This window comes from Delphinapterus leucas, chromosome 19 (genome assembly GCF_059928025.1).
Source record: "Delphinapterus leucas isolate spDelLeu-1000000601 "Yukka" chromosome 19, BTC_Dleu_Yukka2, whole genome shotgun sequence".
Taxonomy (NCBI): Eukaryota; Metazoa; Chordata; class Mammalia; order Artiodactyla; family Monodontidae; genus Delphinapterus; species Delphinapterus leucas.
Window position 1 is genome coordinate 6,673,572 of NC_143147.1, and position 15,794 is coordinate 6,689,365.

The 15,794-nt window shown below is 46.8% G+C and overlaps 1 protein-coding gene across 7 annotated transcripts in view; it reads left to right on the top strand.

Annotated features, from left to right (window-relative positions):
* The first annotated feature begins 3,663 nt into the window (after positions 1 to 3,663).
* Positions 3,664 to 15,794, top strand: part of USP22 (ubiquitin specific peptidase 22) — a 32,578-nt gene continuing 20,447 nt past the window's right edge. The window contains exon 1 of one of the 7 annotated variants that reach the window (XM_089900154.1): positions 3,664 to 4,010. In XM_089900154.1, coding sequence (XP_089756280.1) covers positions 3,873 to 4,010 — 138 coding nt within the window. In that variant the 5' untranslated portion in view covers positions 3,664 to 3,872. Of the gene's footprint in view, positions 4,011 to 4,271; positions 4,545 to 15,794 lie in introns of those variants that run through there. The other 6 variants (XM_022560938.2, XM_089900153.1, XM_089900149.1 and 3 more) reach the window with 6 other exon arrangements.

Here is a 15,794-nt window from a genome sequence, read left to right on the forward strand (position 1 = left end):
GGGCTCATTCTCCAATGCCTTCAGGTATTTGTGTTTGCATTCTGACAAGAGTTCATAGTTGTTATCTGAGAGAGGATTATAGGATATACTTGACCATGTTGAAAGCACAATTCCATGGATGTTTACATTAAAAAAATTTGAAAACTAAACAAAACAAACAAAAAACAGATATAGAGAATAACATTTTAGGCCATGTTAGTCCCATGGATAGTGGGAAATGCCTTTTGAGGCAAATACCTTACCATATCACTTTTTTTTTTTTTTGCGGTACGCGGGCCTCTCACTGTTGTGGCCTCTCCCGTTGCGGAGCACAGGCTCCAAACGCGCAGGCTCAGCGGCCATGGCTCACAGGCCCAGCCGCTCCGCGGCATGTGGGATCCTCCCGGACCGGGGCACGAACCCGTGTCCCTTGCATCAGCAGGCGGACTGTCAACCACTGCACCACCAGGGAAGCCCCATATCACTTATTTTTAAACTGGCCAGCTCTTGCCCATCCTTCTACTCTTAGGTCAGGCATAGGAAACATTTCCAGATCCCTTCCACTGCAACCGCCTGGGCAGGGTTAGGGTGAGAGGTGTCTTGGAGGGTTTTCATGTTACCTGGACTTTCCTCTATCTCTGCAATTTCATACTTCAGTCATCCCTCAGTATCCTCAAGGGACTGGTTCCAGGACGCTCTGTAGATACCCAAACCTGCAGATACTCGAGTCCCTTATATAAAGTGGTATATAACCTACCCACATCCTCCTGTATACCTAAATCACCTCTAGATTACTTATAATACCTGATACAATGTAAATGCTGTGTAAATAGTTGTAAGTACAATGTAAAAGCTATGTAAGCTGTGGCCAGTGCACGGTTTGCTTTCTGGAAATTTCTGGCATTTTTTTTCAAATATTTTCCATCCGAGGTTGCTTGAATCCTTGGATGTGGTACCTATGGATACACAGCAATGGCTGTACTGAAACTGCCTGCTAGTGTTCCTATTTATCCCACTACACTGTGGGATTCTTAAAGTGGGATATTGTCAATCATTTCAATGCCCAGCAACTTCCAGATCAATTGCTAATGTTTCTTTTTTTTTCTTTTGCTGCGCTGCTCTGCGGCACGCATGCGGGATCTTAGTTCCCCAACTAGTGATTGAACCCAAGTCCCCTGCAGTGGAAGTGTGGAGTCTTAACCACTGGACTGTCAGGGAAGTCCCTGTTTCTCAAGCCCTTAATTAAACAACAGGCACGTACTAAGAGCTTGGCATGCATTACCGTTTATTCTGTGCTGTAACCGTTTAAGGTAAGCACTGAGTTGGTGCCACCCCAATTTTAACAGATAAGCAATCTGCCTCATGTTACACAGGCAGAAAGTGGTGGAGCCAGAACTGAAGGTTAAGAGTCTGACTTGTTTTCTGGGTGGATGCATGAATGGAACTTCCGGACCCGTTTTCTAGATGCTGTGGAACTTGAGCAAGTCCCCTTTCCCCGCCTTAGAACATTTTGTCATTTCAAGTTTTAGTGATTTTTTAAGTATGAAATACTACGATTAATTCTTATTATAAAATAATTCAAATGCCATAGATGAAGTTCTCCCTCACCAGACATTAACTATGATTGATTTGTTTGTTTCTCCCAGCCCTTTAATAGATACTCACATACAGTATTATTTTTCGGTAAATGTCACCATACTATCTGTATTTTTCGGCAACTTGTTTTATTCATGTATGTCTTATAGACTTTCCATATTAGTACTTAGAAACCTAGGTCATTCTTTTACAGCAGCATAGCATTCCCTAGAATGCCTAGTTAATAGTTTACTCAATCATTTGCCTATTAATGGTCATTTAGGGTGTTTTCAGCTTTTTTCCCATTAGAAAAAAAATGCCGTAGTAAACAGCTTCATCCATGACTCTTCTCGGAACTGCTTTTCAAGGGTATATAGTGTTTTAATCTTATTTATGTATGAGGCTGATTACAGGGCATTTCAAATCATTATTTATAATCCAAGTAGAGAGCACAGAAATTCTCCCAAGGTTGGATGACCATACTGATAAAAAATGTGATCAATAGATATTAGGGGCCTGAATTCTAAGGGCACATTCTTTTTTTTTTCTTAATATTTATTTATTTATTTGGTTGCGCCGGGTCTTAGTTGCAGCAGGCGGGATCCCTAGCTGCACACGCAAACTCTTGGTTGCGGCATACAAGTGCGATCTAGTTCCCTGACCAAGGATGGAACCTGGGCCCCCTGCATTGGGAGTGCAGAGTCTTATCCACTGCGCCACCAGGGAAGTCCCTAAGGGCACATTCTTGAAACCGAATCATATTTACAAGAACAGTAAAACTAAAATACTCGTGACATTGAATGTTAACAGAGGTGAATCACATACAATTTGTAATTCCTAACTATTTCTGAGTTTACTTTTTATTAAACGGATACACCTTTCTTTAACATAGCCATAACGTGCCTTACTTAACCTGTATTTTATTCTGAGAATGATCTTATTAGATTCTCCTATAAAAGTTTGTTTGGGTTAATTAATTAATTAAACATTTATTTTTGAGAACCTGCATGTAACTAGTACTACTCTGGGCACTGGGCGATACTGAGATTAATAAAACACAAAAATCATTACCGTCATGGAGTTTTCATGCTACGTTGGGAATAGTTAATTAAAAAACAGGGCAGGGAAGTCTGGTGGTCCACTGGTTAAGACTCCTCCCTCCCTATGCAGGGGGCCCGGGTTCCATCCCTCGTCAGGGGACTGGAGACCACATGCATGCCACAACTGAGTCCGCATGCCAACTAAAGATCACGCATAGAGCAACAAAGATCCCACGTGCCGCAACTAAGACCCGGTGTAGCCAAATAAATAAACAAATATTAAAAGAACAAGTAAATAAATTCTTTGGGTAAGGAGATGAAGGATTTAGGGGGCTCGTAAGGTCCAGTAGGGTGGAGGAGAAGGCCTCGCTGGGCAGGCGGCGTCTGATAAAGCCACGGGCTGGGGTCGAGCAGGCTTCAGGCGGAGGGGCTGCAGGCACCAAGGCCCTAGGCCAGCGTGCCGGCCAGTGTCCCGACCACAGAAGCTTCACCCCACACCCCTCCCGCCGGGCCCTGAGCTCTAACTGCCGCTACAACATCTTTATTTCTCAGTCTTTTAAGTGCGGAGGTGGGCCGGCGCGGGACGCAGTGAAAAGCCCTCGAGAAGTTAGCACCTGTCTTCACGGACCTCCCGCACCTGCGGGGTCCGCCGGCAGGTGCACAGCCCACCCGGAGGACGCGGGACTCGAGCTCCCGGAGCCGTGAATGTGCGGCTAGCGAGCTGGACGGCGACGCCTCGGCGAAACCTGATAGAGCGCGCGAGTCTGTGGTTCCCTGCTTCCTATCGGGAAGTCCAGAGTCCACGTGCGGCAGGCCTGACCGGCTTCACCGGACTGCGACCCGGTGAGGACCAGCGACCGCCGCCCCCCAATCCCGCCAGCTCCGCCCCTGCGGCAGCGCCCGCCGGCGCAAACAGGTCCAGTCCCGCCTCGCCTCCTCGGAGGGCGGGACGTCACGCGGCCGCCGCTGACCAATGGCGGGGGTGAAGGGGCGGAGCCTCTCCAGCTCCACCCATCGCCTGCCCAAGCCCATGGGGGAGGGGGCGGCGGGCGAGCCGCCGGCGGCTGGCGCATGCGCGGCGCGCCCCGGTGGCGATGACGTAGCCCTGTTGCGGCCTCGGCTACCCGCGAGCGCAGCGCGGGCGGCGCCCGCCACCCCGGTCGCGAGACTCCGCTTTGTCCCGGGCCTGTCCCTTGGCCGTGCCGCCCGCAGCCCCGCGTCGCGCTGGCGTCGTCCTCGTCTCCGCCGGCGCCCCGGCGCGAGCCGGACGGCGAGGCCATGGACGCGGAGCTGGTGGTGACGCCTCCGGGCTGTGCGCACCTGGGCAGCTTCAAGGTGGACAACTGGAAGCAGAACCTGCGCGCCATTTACCAGTGCTTCGTGTGGAGCGGCTCGGCGGAGGCCCGCAAGCGCAAGGTGCACCCCCTGCAGCGCGGCTCTGCGTTGGGGGGGGGAACTCGCGCTTCGCCGTCCCCTCCCCCACCTCCTGCACGCTGGGCGGGGGCGGGGTGGGCGCGGCTGTGCGTGCGGGGGGGCGGTCTCTCCCGGGGCTGCCGGGTAGGAGGGGGAGGGTCCCCGACGCTGCAGCGCGGGGCGTGTCTTAGGGACCCTCCGGGCGGGGTGGGGCCGGGGGTGGAGGCGCTGAGAGGGAGAGGACGCAGCTGCCGAGGCCTGTGCCGCCCACGCTGTGCAAAGCCTCCGCTGCCCTGGCTGGTGCCTGGGGGTTGCTGGGTCGGAGGCTCGGGGTCACCGGGATGCGGGTACAGCCGCCGAGCGCCCAGAGTTCGCAGGGACGCCCGCCCCGCCCTCTGAGTGCGGGCCGCCCCCGGGCCCAGGTTCCGCAGGGACGCGCGCCACCCATTTCAGCGCGGGGCGCCCCCCATTTCAGCGCGGAGCACCCCCGGGCCCAGGGTTCGCAGGGACGTTCCGGGACGCGCCAGCTTCCCCCAGGTGTGCACGGGCGCAGGTGCAGAGCGCCGCGAGTCCTAGAAACCAGCCGGCTCTGCCGCTTAGAGTCGCGTGTTTCTCAGCGCGACGGGGATTGGGGAGGGGGTCCCCTGTGGCTGCGCAGGAGCGGGTTTAAAGGAAAGACTGTCTAAAGGCAGGTGGGACTGGGGCGCCTCCCTGAGGTACTGAGGGAACGGTACACAGTGTCCTGTTTTTCGGGCGTAGGTACCATCTAAGCGATTAGGCTTATTAGTGACTTGGAAATCAGAAAATGACATTATTTCTTTATCTTACCTGAAGAAACTGTTTTTACCGTGTAACGCGATTTTACAGTTCGCAGCCTGAGGGCAGGCGCTGTGTTAGGCAGTGTCCACCTTGAGTAGCATTTTTTATGGGAAAACTAACATCTGCTGAGCATGTAGAGAATGTTAAGCACCAGTTTTCTTTATTTTTATCGGTATTGGTGTTGGGAAGCACTGCCTGTTAGGATGAACTTAAATCGGAGACGAAACAGATTTCTACGAGGATGGGAGTGAGATTCTTGCTGGTGGAATCTTGTGCCCTTAAAATGAAATCGCCTGGTTGATAACTGTTTTTCAGGAGATAATCGTGTTACTGCTCCATATTGTTTGTTGGTCAGTATGCATGTGACCCGTCTCCACATTGGGTTGAGGCGGGAGCCCCTGCCCTTTTTACTCTTTCCCTCCTTGTCAACCCCCACCCCTGTAATTTTTAACTTAAGTTTAACGCATCATCAACTTTGCCGAATTTCCTGAGGAAAGGATCACTTTTTCTTTTTCTTTTTTGCTCATGGGTGGCTTGGATTAATCTTCAGATGTCAGTTGCTTAGTTTGAAAGCTGAACCACGTCTGTATTACTCACTAGTAAGAACTTGAGCTATAGACAGACAAGAAGTGGTGTGAGAACCTGTTTCCGAACTCGGGTCTGTCATGCTGCAGTGCTTTATGGTCGTATCCCAGCAGTGAACCCTTATGTCCTCCATCTGTCGTTCCCTGAACGTGCATTTCTGCAACCCTAGTGGCCCAGCCAGAGAGGATTTGGTCTGAGGAATGGTGAACAGTGAGTAATGCACGTTCGGCAGTTTGCAGAGGTTTCTCAGCAGATGTGCAGGCTTAGTAGTTTGGTTTTAACACCAGGAAGTTGTCTATAAAATATTTCAACCTAAGTTAAGCTTCTTTGAGGTTGCTCAAAGAAGCTGCAGTGAGGTCTCAACTACAGTGAAATTACAGGGGTTAAAACTCTGTCTCCTCTAAGTAGAGGTGGTTTATGATTTTTATATCCAAACTTTGATTTTTCTTTGCGTGGACAGAGGGAGAAGAGCGTGATCAGATTTGATAATTTTCTGAACGGAAAAATGTTCCCCGATTGAGGACTCAGAGCTACTGGATGTCTCTGGCATGTGTCTTACCACTTGAGGGTTTGTGTGTGAAAATGGAAACGGGAAATGAAGACATCAGGAATTTTCAGTTCTTCTGTTTTTTATAACTTAACCCAGTCTGTGTTCTATTTTGAATATAAAGACACTTTGAGGGACAGGTAATGTTGTTTTAAATAATCCCTTCTGTCTTCTTGAACGGTTTCTGTGATTCTAAAATTTTCCAGCAGTTTGTCCTCAAAAATACGGAGCACTTCTTGTAGCCGTGGTAAATATTTTTACCAAAGTACGTCACCACAAAGTGGAGAAGCTTTGGCACTTTTGGATGATTACTGATTTTGGTTTAATTTGGACAGTAATCTGGAGGACAGGAAACTATCTTGAAGGTTTCTTGGCACAGAATTTGGGGACTAAGGCAACCCTTTGGGTAGAAAATCTATGAGAGGTTTTTTGTTTGAGAAAAGGGGCTGGAGAGAAGGGACTGTTTCTAGATGCTCTCAGGCACAGAAGTCAGACCTTGCCTGCTCCATCATTTTTTCTGTTTCTGCATTTGTGGGCTTAATGCTACTATTTAAAGAACTATGGACCGGGCACCCTTTGGAAGAAAGTGGGCTGATTCCATATTTTTTTAGATCTCCCATTTTCTCTTCAGTCCAGAGTCAACTAACTCTTTTTTTCTTTTTTACTGAAGTATAGTTGATTTACAGTGCTGTGGCAATCTCTGCTGTACAGAAAAGTGACTCAGTTTTACACATATAGACATTCTTTTTTTTAATATTTTTTTCCGTTATGGTTTATCCCAGGAGACTGGATATAGTTCCCTTTGCTCTACAGTAGGACCTTGTTGTTTATCCATTCTAAATGTAATAGTTTGCATCTACCAACCCCACACTCCCAGTCCATCCCTCTCCCTCCCCACCTCGGCAACCACAAGTCTGTTCTCTATGTCTGTGAGTCTGTTTCTGTTTTGTATATAGGTTCATATGTGCCATGTTTTAGATTCCACATGTAAGTGATGTTATATGGTATTTTTCTTTCTCTGACTTCACTTAGTATGATAATCTCTAGGTCATCCATGTTGCTGCAAATGATATTATTTCGTTCTTTATTGTGGCTGAGTGGTATTCCATTGTATATACGTACCGCATTTTCTTTATCGGTTCATCCGTTGATGGACATTTAGGTTGTTTTGCCTTGGCTATTGTGAATAGTGCTGCTGCTATGAACATACAGGTGCATGTATCTCTTTTTTTCCTTTTTTTTTTTTTTTTTTTTTGCGGTACGCGGGCCTCTCACTGTTGTGGAGCACAGGCTCTGGACGCGCAGGCTCAGCGGCCATGGCTCACGGGCCCAGCCGCTCCGCGGCATGTGGGATCTTCCCGGACCGGGGCACGAACCCGTGTCCCCTGCATCGGCAGGCAGACTCTCAGCCACTGCGCCACCAGGGAAGCCCCTGCATGTATCTTTTTTCTAACATCTTTTTTGGAGTATAATTGCTTTACAATGGTGTGTTAGTTTCTGCTTTATAACAAAGTGAATCAGTTATACATATACATATGTTCCCATATCTCTTCCCTCTTGCGTCTCCCTCCCTCCCACCCTCCCTGTCCCACCCCTCTAGGTGGTCACAAATCACTGAGCTGATGTCCCTGTGCTATGCGGCTGCTTCCCACTAGCTATCTACCTTACATTTGGTAGTGTATATATGTCCATGCCACTCTCTCACTTTATCACAGCTTACCCTTCCCGCTCCCCATATCCTCAAGTCCATTCTCTAGTAGGTCTGTGTCTTTATTCCCGTCTGGCCCCTAGGTTCTTCATGACCTTTTTTTTTTTTTTCCCTTAAATTCCATGTATATGTGTTAGCATACGGTATTTGTTTTTCTCTTTCTGACTTACTTCACTCTGTATGACAGACTCTGGGTCCATCCACCTCACTACAAATAACTCAATTTCGTTTCTTTTTATGGCTGAGTAATATTCCATTGTGCCACATCTTCTTTATCCATTCATCTGTTGATGGACACTTAGGTTGCTTCCACGTCCTGGCTATTGTAAATAGAGCTGCAATGAACATTTTGGTACATGACTGTTTTTGAATTATGGTTTTCTCAGGGTGTATGCCCAGTAGTGGGATTGCTGGGTTGTATGGTAATTCTATTTTTAGTTTTTTAAGGAACCTCCATACTGTTCTCCATAGTGGCTGTATCAATTTACATTCCCACCAACAGTGCAAGAGTGTTCCCTTTTCTCCACACCCTCTCCAGCATTTATTGTTTCTAGATTTTTTGATGATGGCCATTCTGACCGGTGTGAGATGATATCTCATTGTAGTTTTGATTTGCATTTCTCTAATGATTAATGATGTTGAGCATTCTTTCATGTGTTTGTTGGCAGTCTGTATCTCTTCTTTGGAGAAATGTCTATTTAGGTCTTCTGCCCATTTTTGGATTGGGTTGTTTGTTCTTTTGTTATTGCGCTGCATGAGCTGCTTGTAAAGTTTGGAGATAAATCCTTTGTCAGTTGCTTCATTTGCAAATATTTTCTCCAATTCTGAGGGTTGTCTTTTGGTCTTGTTTATGGTTTCCTTTGCTGTGCAAAAGCTTTTAAGTTTCATTAGGTCCCATTTGTTTGTTTTTATTTCCATTTCTCTAGGAGGTGGGTCAGAAAGGATCTTGCTGTGATTTATGTCATAGAGTGTACTGCCTATGTTTTCCTCTAAGAGTTTGATAGTGTCTGGCCTTACATTTAGGTCTTTAATCCATTTTGAGTTTATTTTTGTGTATGGTGTTAGGGAGTGTTCTAATTTCATCCTTTTACATGTAGCTGTCCAGTTTTCCCATCACCACTTATTGAAGAGGCTGTCTTTTCTCCACTTCTTGCCTCCTTTATCGAAGATAAGGTGACCATATGTGTGTGGGTTTATCTCTGGGCTTTCTATCCTGTTCCATTGATCTATATTTCTGTTTTTTGTGCCAGTACCATACTGTATTTATTACTGTAGCTTTGTAGTATAGTCTGAAGTCAGGGAGCCTGATTCCTCCAGCTCCGTTTTTCGTTCTCAAGATTGCTTTGGCTATTCGGGGTCTTTTGTGTTTCCATACAAATTGTGAAATTTTTTTGTTCTAGTTCTGTGAAAAATGCCAGTGGTAGTTTGATAGGGATTGCATTGAATCTGTAGATTGCTTTGGGTAGTAGATTCATTTTCACAATGTTGATTCTTCCAATCCAAGAACATGGTATATCTCTCCATCTATTTGTATCATCTTTAATTTCTTTCATCAGTGTCTTATAATTTTCTGCATACAGGCCTTTTGTCTCCTTAGGTAGGTTTATTCCTAGATATTTTATTCTTTTGGTTGCAATGGTAAATGGGAGTGTTTTCTTAATTTCACTTTCAGATTTTTCATCATTAGTGTATAGGAATGCCAGAGATTTCTGTGCATTAATTTTGTATCTCACTACTTTACCAAATTCATTGATTAGCTCTAGTAGTTTTCTGGTAGCATCTTTAGGATTCTCTGTGTATAGTATCTTTTTTTTTTTTTTTGTGGTATGCGGGCCTCTCACTGTTGTGGCCTCTCCCGTTGCGGAGCACAGGCTCTGGACGCGCAGGCCCAGAGGCCATGGCTCACGGGCCCAGCCGCTCCGTGGCATGTGGGATCTTCCCATACCGGGGCACGAACCCGTGTCCCCTGCATCGGCAGGCGGACTCTCAACCACTGCGCCACCAGGGAAGCCCTATAGCATCCTTTTAAATTATAGTTTTGTCCAGGTATAGCCCAGGAGTGGGATTGCTAGATGGTATGGTAATTCTGTTTTTAATTTTCTAAGGAACCATCGTACTGTTTCCCACAGTGGCTGCACCAACTTACATTCCCATCGGCAGTGTAAGAGAGTTCCCTCTGCTCCACATCCTTTCCAGCATTTGTTATTTGTTTTTTATTCATTTGGCTGCACTGGATCTTAGTTGTGGCACGTGAACTCTTAGTTGCGGCATGTGGGATCTAGTTCCCTGACCAGGGATCAAACCCGGGCCCCCTGCACTGGGAGCGTGGAGTCTTAGCCACTGGACCACCAGGGAAGTCCCCAGCATTTATTATTTGTAGAGGTTTTTAAAAAAATATTTATTTAATTTATTTTTTTGGCTGTGTCGGGTCTTCCTTGCGGCACACGGGCTTCTCTCTCTAGTTGAGTTGTGGCGGGGGCTCCAGGGTGCGTAGGCTCTGTAGTTTGCAGCCCATGGGCTCTCTCGTTGAGGAGCGCGAGCTCAGTAGTTGTGGCGCGTGGGCTTAGTTGTCCCATGGCACGTGGGGTCTTAGTTCCCTGACCAGGGATCGAACCCGCGTCCCCTGCATGGATTCTTTACCACTGGACCACCAGGGAGTCCCCTTGTAGAGTTTTTAATGATGGCCATTCTGACTGGTTTGAGGTGGTACCTCACTGTAGTTTTGATTTGTGTTTCTCTAACAATTAGTGATGTTGAGCATCTTTTCATATGCCTCCTGGCCATCTGTATGTGTTCTTTGGAGAGACGTCTCTTAAGGTCTTCTGCCCAGCTTTTGATTGGGTTGGTGGTTTTTTTGTTGTTGAGTCAGAGCCAACTAACTCTTAAGCCCAGGTTTCTATCTTGAGGAATTGAAATCATAATTTTTAAAGGCCATTTAAATAGTAGGTGTCAAATAGCAAGATACTAAATACCTGCCTTAAAATTTACAGTATTTGTAGATGTCCAGTGACAGTTCCTACACATAAGATAATTGTAGCCTAAACATATGTGAAGGAATGTGTAAATAATTCTAGATGCTGAGATGTTGGTTTTACTGAGAAAGATTAAAATTCATGAATCCACATAGTTTTAAAAAGTAATTGCAGAAGTGATGATATGAATATGTTCTCAGTGTTTAAAAAGAGAACAGTTCAGGACTTCCCTGGTGGTACAGTGGTTAAGACTCCACACTGCCAACGCAGGGGGCACGTGTTCCATTCCTGGTCGGGGAAGATCATGCTGTGTGGTAGGGCCAAAAAAAAAAAGAACAGAGAGAGAACACTTCAAAGCCATATACAGCAAAGTTACACATTTTTGTTCTTGTAAATATACATGCTGTGTTCCTTTTTTCATTTGTTCCTAATGCATACAGATATCACTCGGTTGAACTGTGCAATTAATATTCCATTGGATGGAAATGGTATTGTGTATCTTGCTCTCCCCCAACCCCCCAGGCTTTCAGTTTGGAGGATTTACTAAGAATTTGTAAAACTTAAGCCTGGTAATCAGTTTTAAGAAGGAATAATCTTGGGCAAGACCCTTTTAACTGCATGAGTTTTGGTTTGCTGAGGGATTGAAATGTGATTTGTTTACTTGATACAAACCTGAGATGCATTTAAAAAGTGCAGTTTTATGTAAGGGAAACAGTAGAGAAATTTTTAAAAAGTGTAAAATATAAAAGTCTAAGATAACATACTTTCATAGAGTACAAGTGGAATGCCCTAACTTCCATTTTGTATCATTACAAAGGAACAGTATAGCTTGTTAGCCTATGAACACTTGCCTAAGAGGAGGGAAGCTTTTGTAGTCAGTATTTCATTTTATTTTATTTTCAATTTATTTTCTTGAAGTCTAATTGATTTACAATGTGTTAATTTCTGCTGTGCAACAAAGTTACATTCACACGTGTATACATTCTTTTTCATATTTTTTTCATTATGGTTTATCACAGGATATTGAATATAGTTCCCTGTGCTACACAGTAGGACCTTGTTCATCCATCCTATATATGCTAGCTTGGATCTGCTAATCCCAAACTCCCACTCCATCCCTCCCTCCCCCTTGGCAACTACAAGTCTGTTCTCTATGTCTGTGAGTCTGTATTGTAGATAAGTTCATCGTGTCGTATTTTAGATTCCATATATAAGTGATATATTTGTCTTTCTGTTTCTGGGTAGTCAGTATTTTAGAAGCATGGTTCAAGCCTTTGGTTGTGGTGTGGAAAGGGAGGTCATTTCAGGTGGAAAATGGTCTTATTTATCTTGAGTCAGTGTTACTTTACTATGTGGTTTTTTTAAAATTAATTTATTTAATTTATTTAGTTTTGGCTGTGTTGGGTCTTCGTTGCTGCGCGCAGGCTTTCTCTAGTTGTGGTGAGCGGGGGCTACTCTTCATTGCGGTGCACGAGCTTCTCATTGCGGTGGCTTCTCGTTGCGGAGCACGGGCTCCTAGGCGCATGGGCTTCAGTAGTTGTGGCTCGCGGGCTGTCGAGTGCAGGCTCAGTAGTTGTGGGACACAGGCTTAGTTGTTCTGTGGCATGTGGGATCTTCCGGGACCAGGGATCGAACCTGTGTCCCCTGCATTGGCAGGCAGATTCCTAACCACTGCGCCACCAGGGAAGTCCCCACTATGTGTTTTAGAAGAAGATTTATTCTAGGGTTCTTACAGGTCATCTCTTTTTATCAATGTTGCTTCAGTTCTAGAGTCTGAGATCTGTCTCCTGAGGTCTGAATGAATCCCTTATGTTTGAAATTTTTAGTAGAAGTGATCTTTGGAGAGTAACAGTTCAGCTGTCACTGGCTTAGACAAAATACCTGAAGTGACAGGACACAACATCTGGTAGGTGGTAGACCGAGAGCTGTGAAAAGTCCAGCGTTACTGGCTCCACCAGTGACTAAATTAGTATTTTTTGACTCTGCCGGGCACTTACGTGATGGTGACGAGAATGCTGCAGAGAGCTGTCTCCTGTCCGTCATTTTTTTTTTTTAGTTCATTTTTTAGATGTGTCCTTTTCTTAAAGTAAACTTTTTTCCTTTTCAAAACTTCTTGCTTTGCAGAATTGACTTTTGCTTTATTTATTGATTAATTGGATCTTCCCAGTCATCACAACAAAGCATTGCAGCATTCGTGCTAAGCAGGGGACCGGCCGTTGCAAGTAGAAGGTCTAAAATGGAAACAGTTTTTCTTCTGAGGTAATTGTAGATTGACCAGCTGTTGTGAAAAATTGCAGAGAACCGGGCTTCCCTGGTGGCGCAGTGGTTGAGAATCTGCCTGCCAATGCAGGGGGCACGGCTTCGAGCCCTGGTCTGGGAAGATCCCGCATGCCACGGAGCAGCTAAGCCCGTGCGTCACAACTGCTGAGCCTGCGCGTCTGGAGCTCGTGCTCCGCAACAAGAGAGGCCGTGACAGTGAGAGGCCCGCGCACCGCGATGAAGAGCGGCCCCCGCTTGCCGCAACTAGAGAAAGCCCTCGCACTGAAACGAAGACCCAAAACAGCCATAAATAAATAAATAAATAAATATTAAAAATATATATATATATATATATAGCAGAGGACCTTTACCTGGTTTCCCCTGATGGTAACGTCTAGCGAAACTAATACACTGTTACGGCCACGAGTCAATATCGATACAATCAGCCCATTTATTCCTATTTCCCCAGTTTTTACTTGCGCTCAGAGTAGTTCTAGAGTTACAGAAAAGTTATCAAAAATAATACAGAGGGACTTCCCTGGTGGCGCAGTGTATAAGCCTCTGCGCTCCCACTGCAGGGGGCCTGGGTTCGATCCCTGGTCAGGGAACGAGATCCCACATGTATGCCGCAACTGAGAGTTCGCCTGCCGCAACTAAGCAGCCTGCTGCCGCAACTAAAACCCCGCGTGACCAAATAAATAAATATTTAAAAAAAATACAGAGAGGTCCTGTATCAACCCCCCACCTCCTCGATTGTTAACTTTTTACATTTCTCTGGTACGTTTTGTCACAGCTAATGGCCAAGGTTGATACATTATTATTAACTAAGGTCATACTTTATTCAGATTTGATTAGTTTTTCCCTGATCCGTCCCAGAACCCCCTCTGGGATCCCACCTGAGATTTGGTCTGAGTCTCTTCAGGCTCCTGTGCGCGTGACAGTTTCTCAGACTTGCCTTGTTTTTGACGCCCTTAGCGGTTTTGAGGAGGTTTGAGGAGTATCGCTCAGGCGTTTTGTAGGACGTCCCTCGATGTGGGTTTGTCTGATGTTTCCCTCATGGTTCCCGGCTGTGGTTCCAGGTTTGAAGAGGAAGCCCAAGCCTTTATTTACTAAGGTCTGCACTTGGTGCGGCAGGTGCAGGTGAGAAGCGTCTGCCACCGCGAGCTTCACAGAGCACCTCACGCCCTCGACCCCGCGCTTCACCTGCTCAGCTCTCTCCCAGCCTTTCGTCCCTGGGTGGGGTCCCCTCATGGCTGTACCGATCTGTCTCGGTCCCCTCACCCCTGGTCCGCACATGGCATCTGCTTGCGGCTTTGCCGGGATCATTTGCCGGGTCTGGATTTGCCGGTTGCAGGCTTGGGGCACGAATTCGTCTTTGGTTCTATTTCCTGCAAATTGGCAGCCGATTCGGAGGCTGCATCAGACCTGAGTTGAGCCCTCGGGGGAGGTCTGAAGCAGTGCTGCGTTCTTCCTGGAGGTCCTGCTGCCTTGAGTGCCCAGACCTGAGGCGGCAGTTGTCAAGCAGATGTTGAGAAGCTGAGGTTTCCAGAGGCTGAGGTGACCTGCCTCACAGATGCCTGTTCTTGGCTCATCTTAACCAGGCAGCACCTGTAGAGGAGGGTGTGTCCGTCACTTTCATCACCTGTTAGCAGTTCTGGGGAGGACAGTGGAAGCAACAGGTTAAATGAGGTTCTAGGATAATCCGATGGCTTCTTGTAGGCACTTGTGATGGACAGTTGGGAGGTGATGGGGCAGGGGCGGGGTTGCTTCTGCCAGGTGTGTGCCCTTCGACCTTGGGCGGCTCCACGTCTCTTGGGCTCACCTGTTTTTCATTTATGATTATCCTACTTTGTATTTACATAGCATTTTGCGTTTTATAAAGCATCTCTCACATAATTTCGTTTTGGAACTCACGGTGCAGTTTAGGTGGCCTTGGCAGTTAAGTCTCCTGCCCTGTACAAGGTCACTGATTAAATGCCAGGTCTGGGCCTTGAAATTAGGTCAGTCTGACTCTGAAGTTCATGCTCCAGCTAAATTATTTGGGCATGTTTTCCAGCACGACTGAGTAATTCTCCAGTCTCAGCCGACACCAGCTGGGCGTCACACAAATCTGTCTGACTCGTTGACCTGGAGTTGGCGGCCAGTCCTGTAGGTTGAGGGCTCAGCCCCACAGGATGCACCCACTTCAGACACCAGTCACAAGGCTGTTCTCCCCTTCTCGGGCTCACAAGGCTCAGGGAAACATTTACGTACGTTTACCTATTTATTATAAAGGTTATTATGAAGAATACAGGTGAGCAGCTAGATGAAGAGATCCGTAGGCTGAGGTCTGGGGGGTGATGAGCAAAGGGGCTTCTGTCCCAGTGAAGTTGGGGTCCATCACCCCCCAGCACACTGATGCATTCACCTACCCAGAAGCTCTCTGAACCATCATTTAGGGTTTTTATGGAGGCTTCATTATATAGTCACGATTAATGGTGGTGCAGTGGTTAAGAATTCGCCTGCCAATGCAGGGGACACGGGTTCAAGCCCTGGTCCGGGAAGATCCCACGTGCCGCAGAGCAACTAAGCCCGTGCGCCACAACTACTGAGCCTGTGCTCTAGAGCCCGCAAGCCACGAGTACTGAGCCCATGTGCTGCAACTACTGAAACCTGCGTGCCTAGAGCCCGTGCTCCGCAACAAGAGAAGCTACCGCAATGAGAAGCCCGCGCACCGCAATGAAGAGTAGCCCCCGCTCACCGCAACTAGAGAAAGTCTGCGCACAGCAGCGAAGACCCAATGCAGCCAAAATAAATAAATAAATTTATTTATTTAAAAAATAGGCAGTGATTAAATCATTACACAGGTGTGATTGATTAAATCATAGGTTGTTGATGGAGGTTGGAGGATGGAGCTA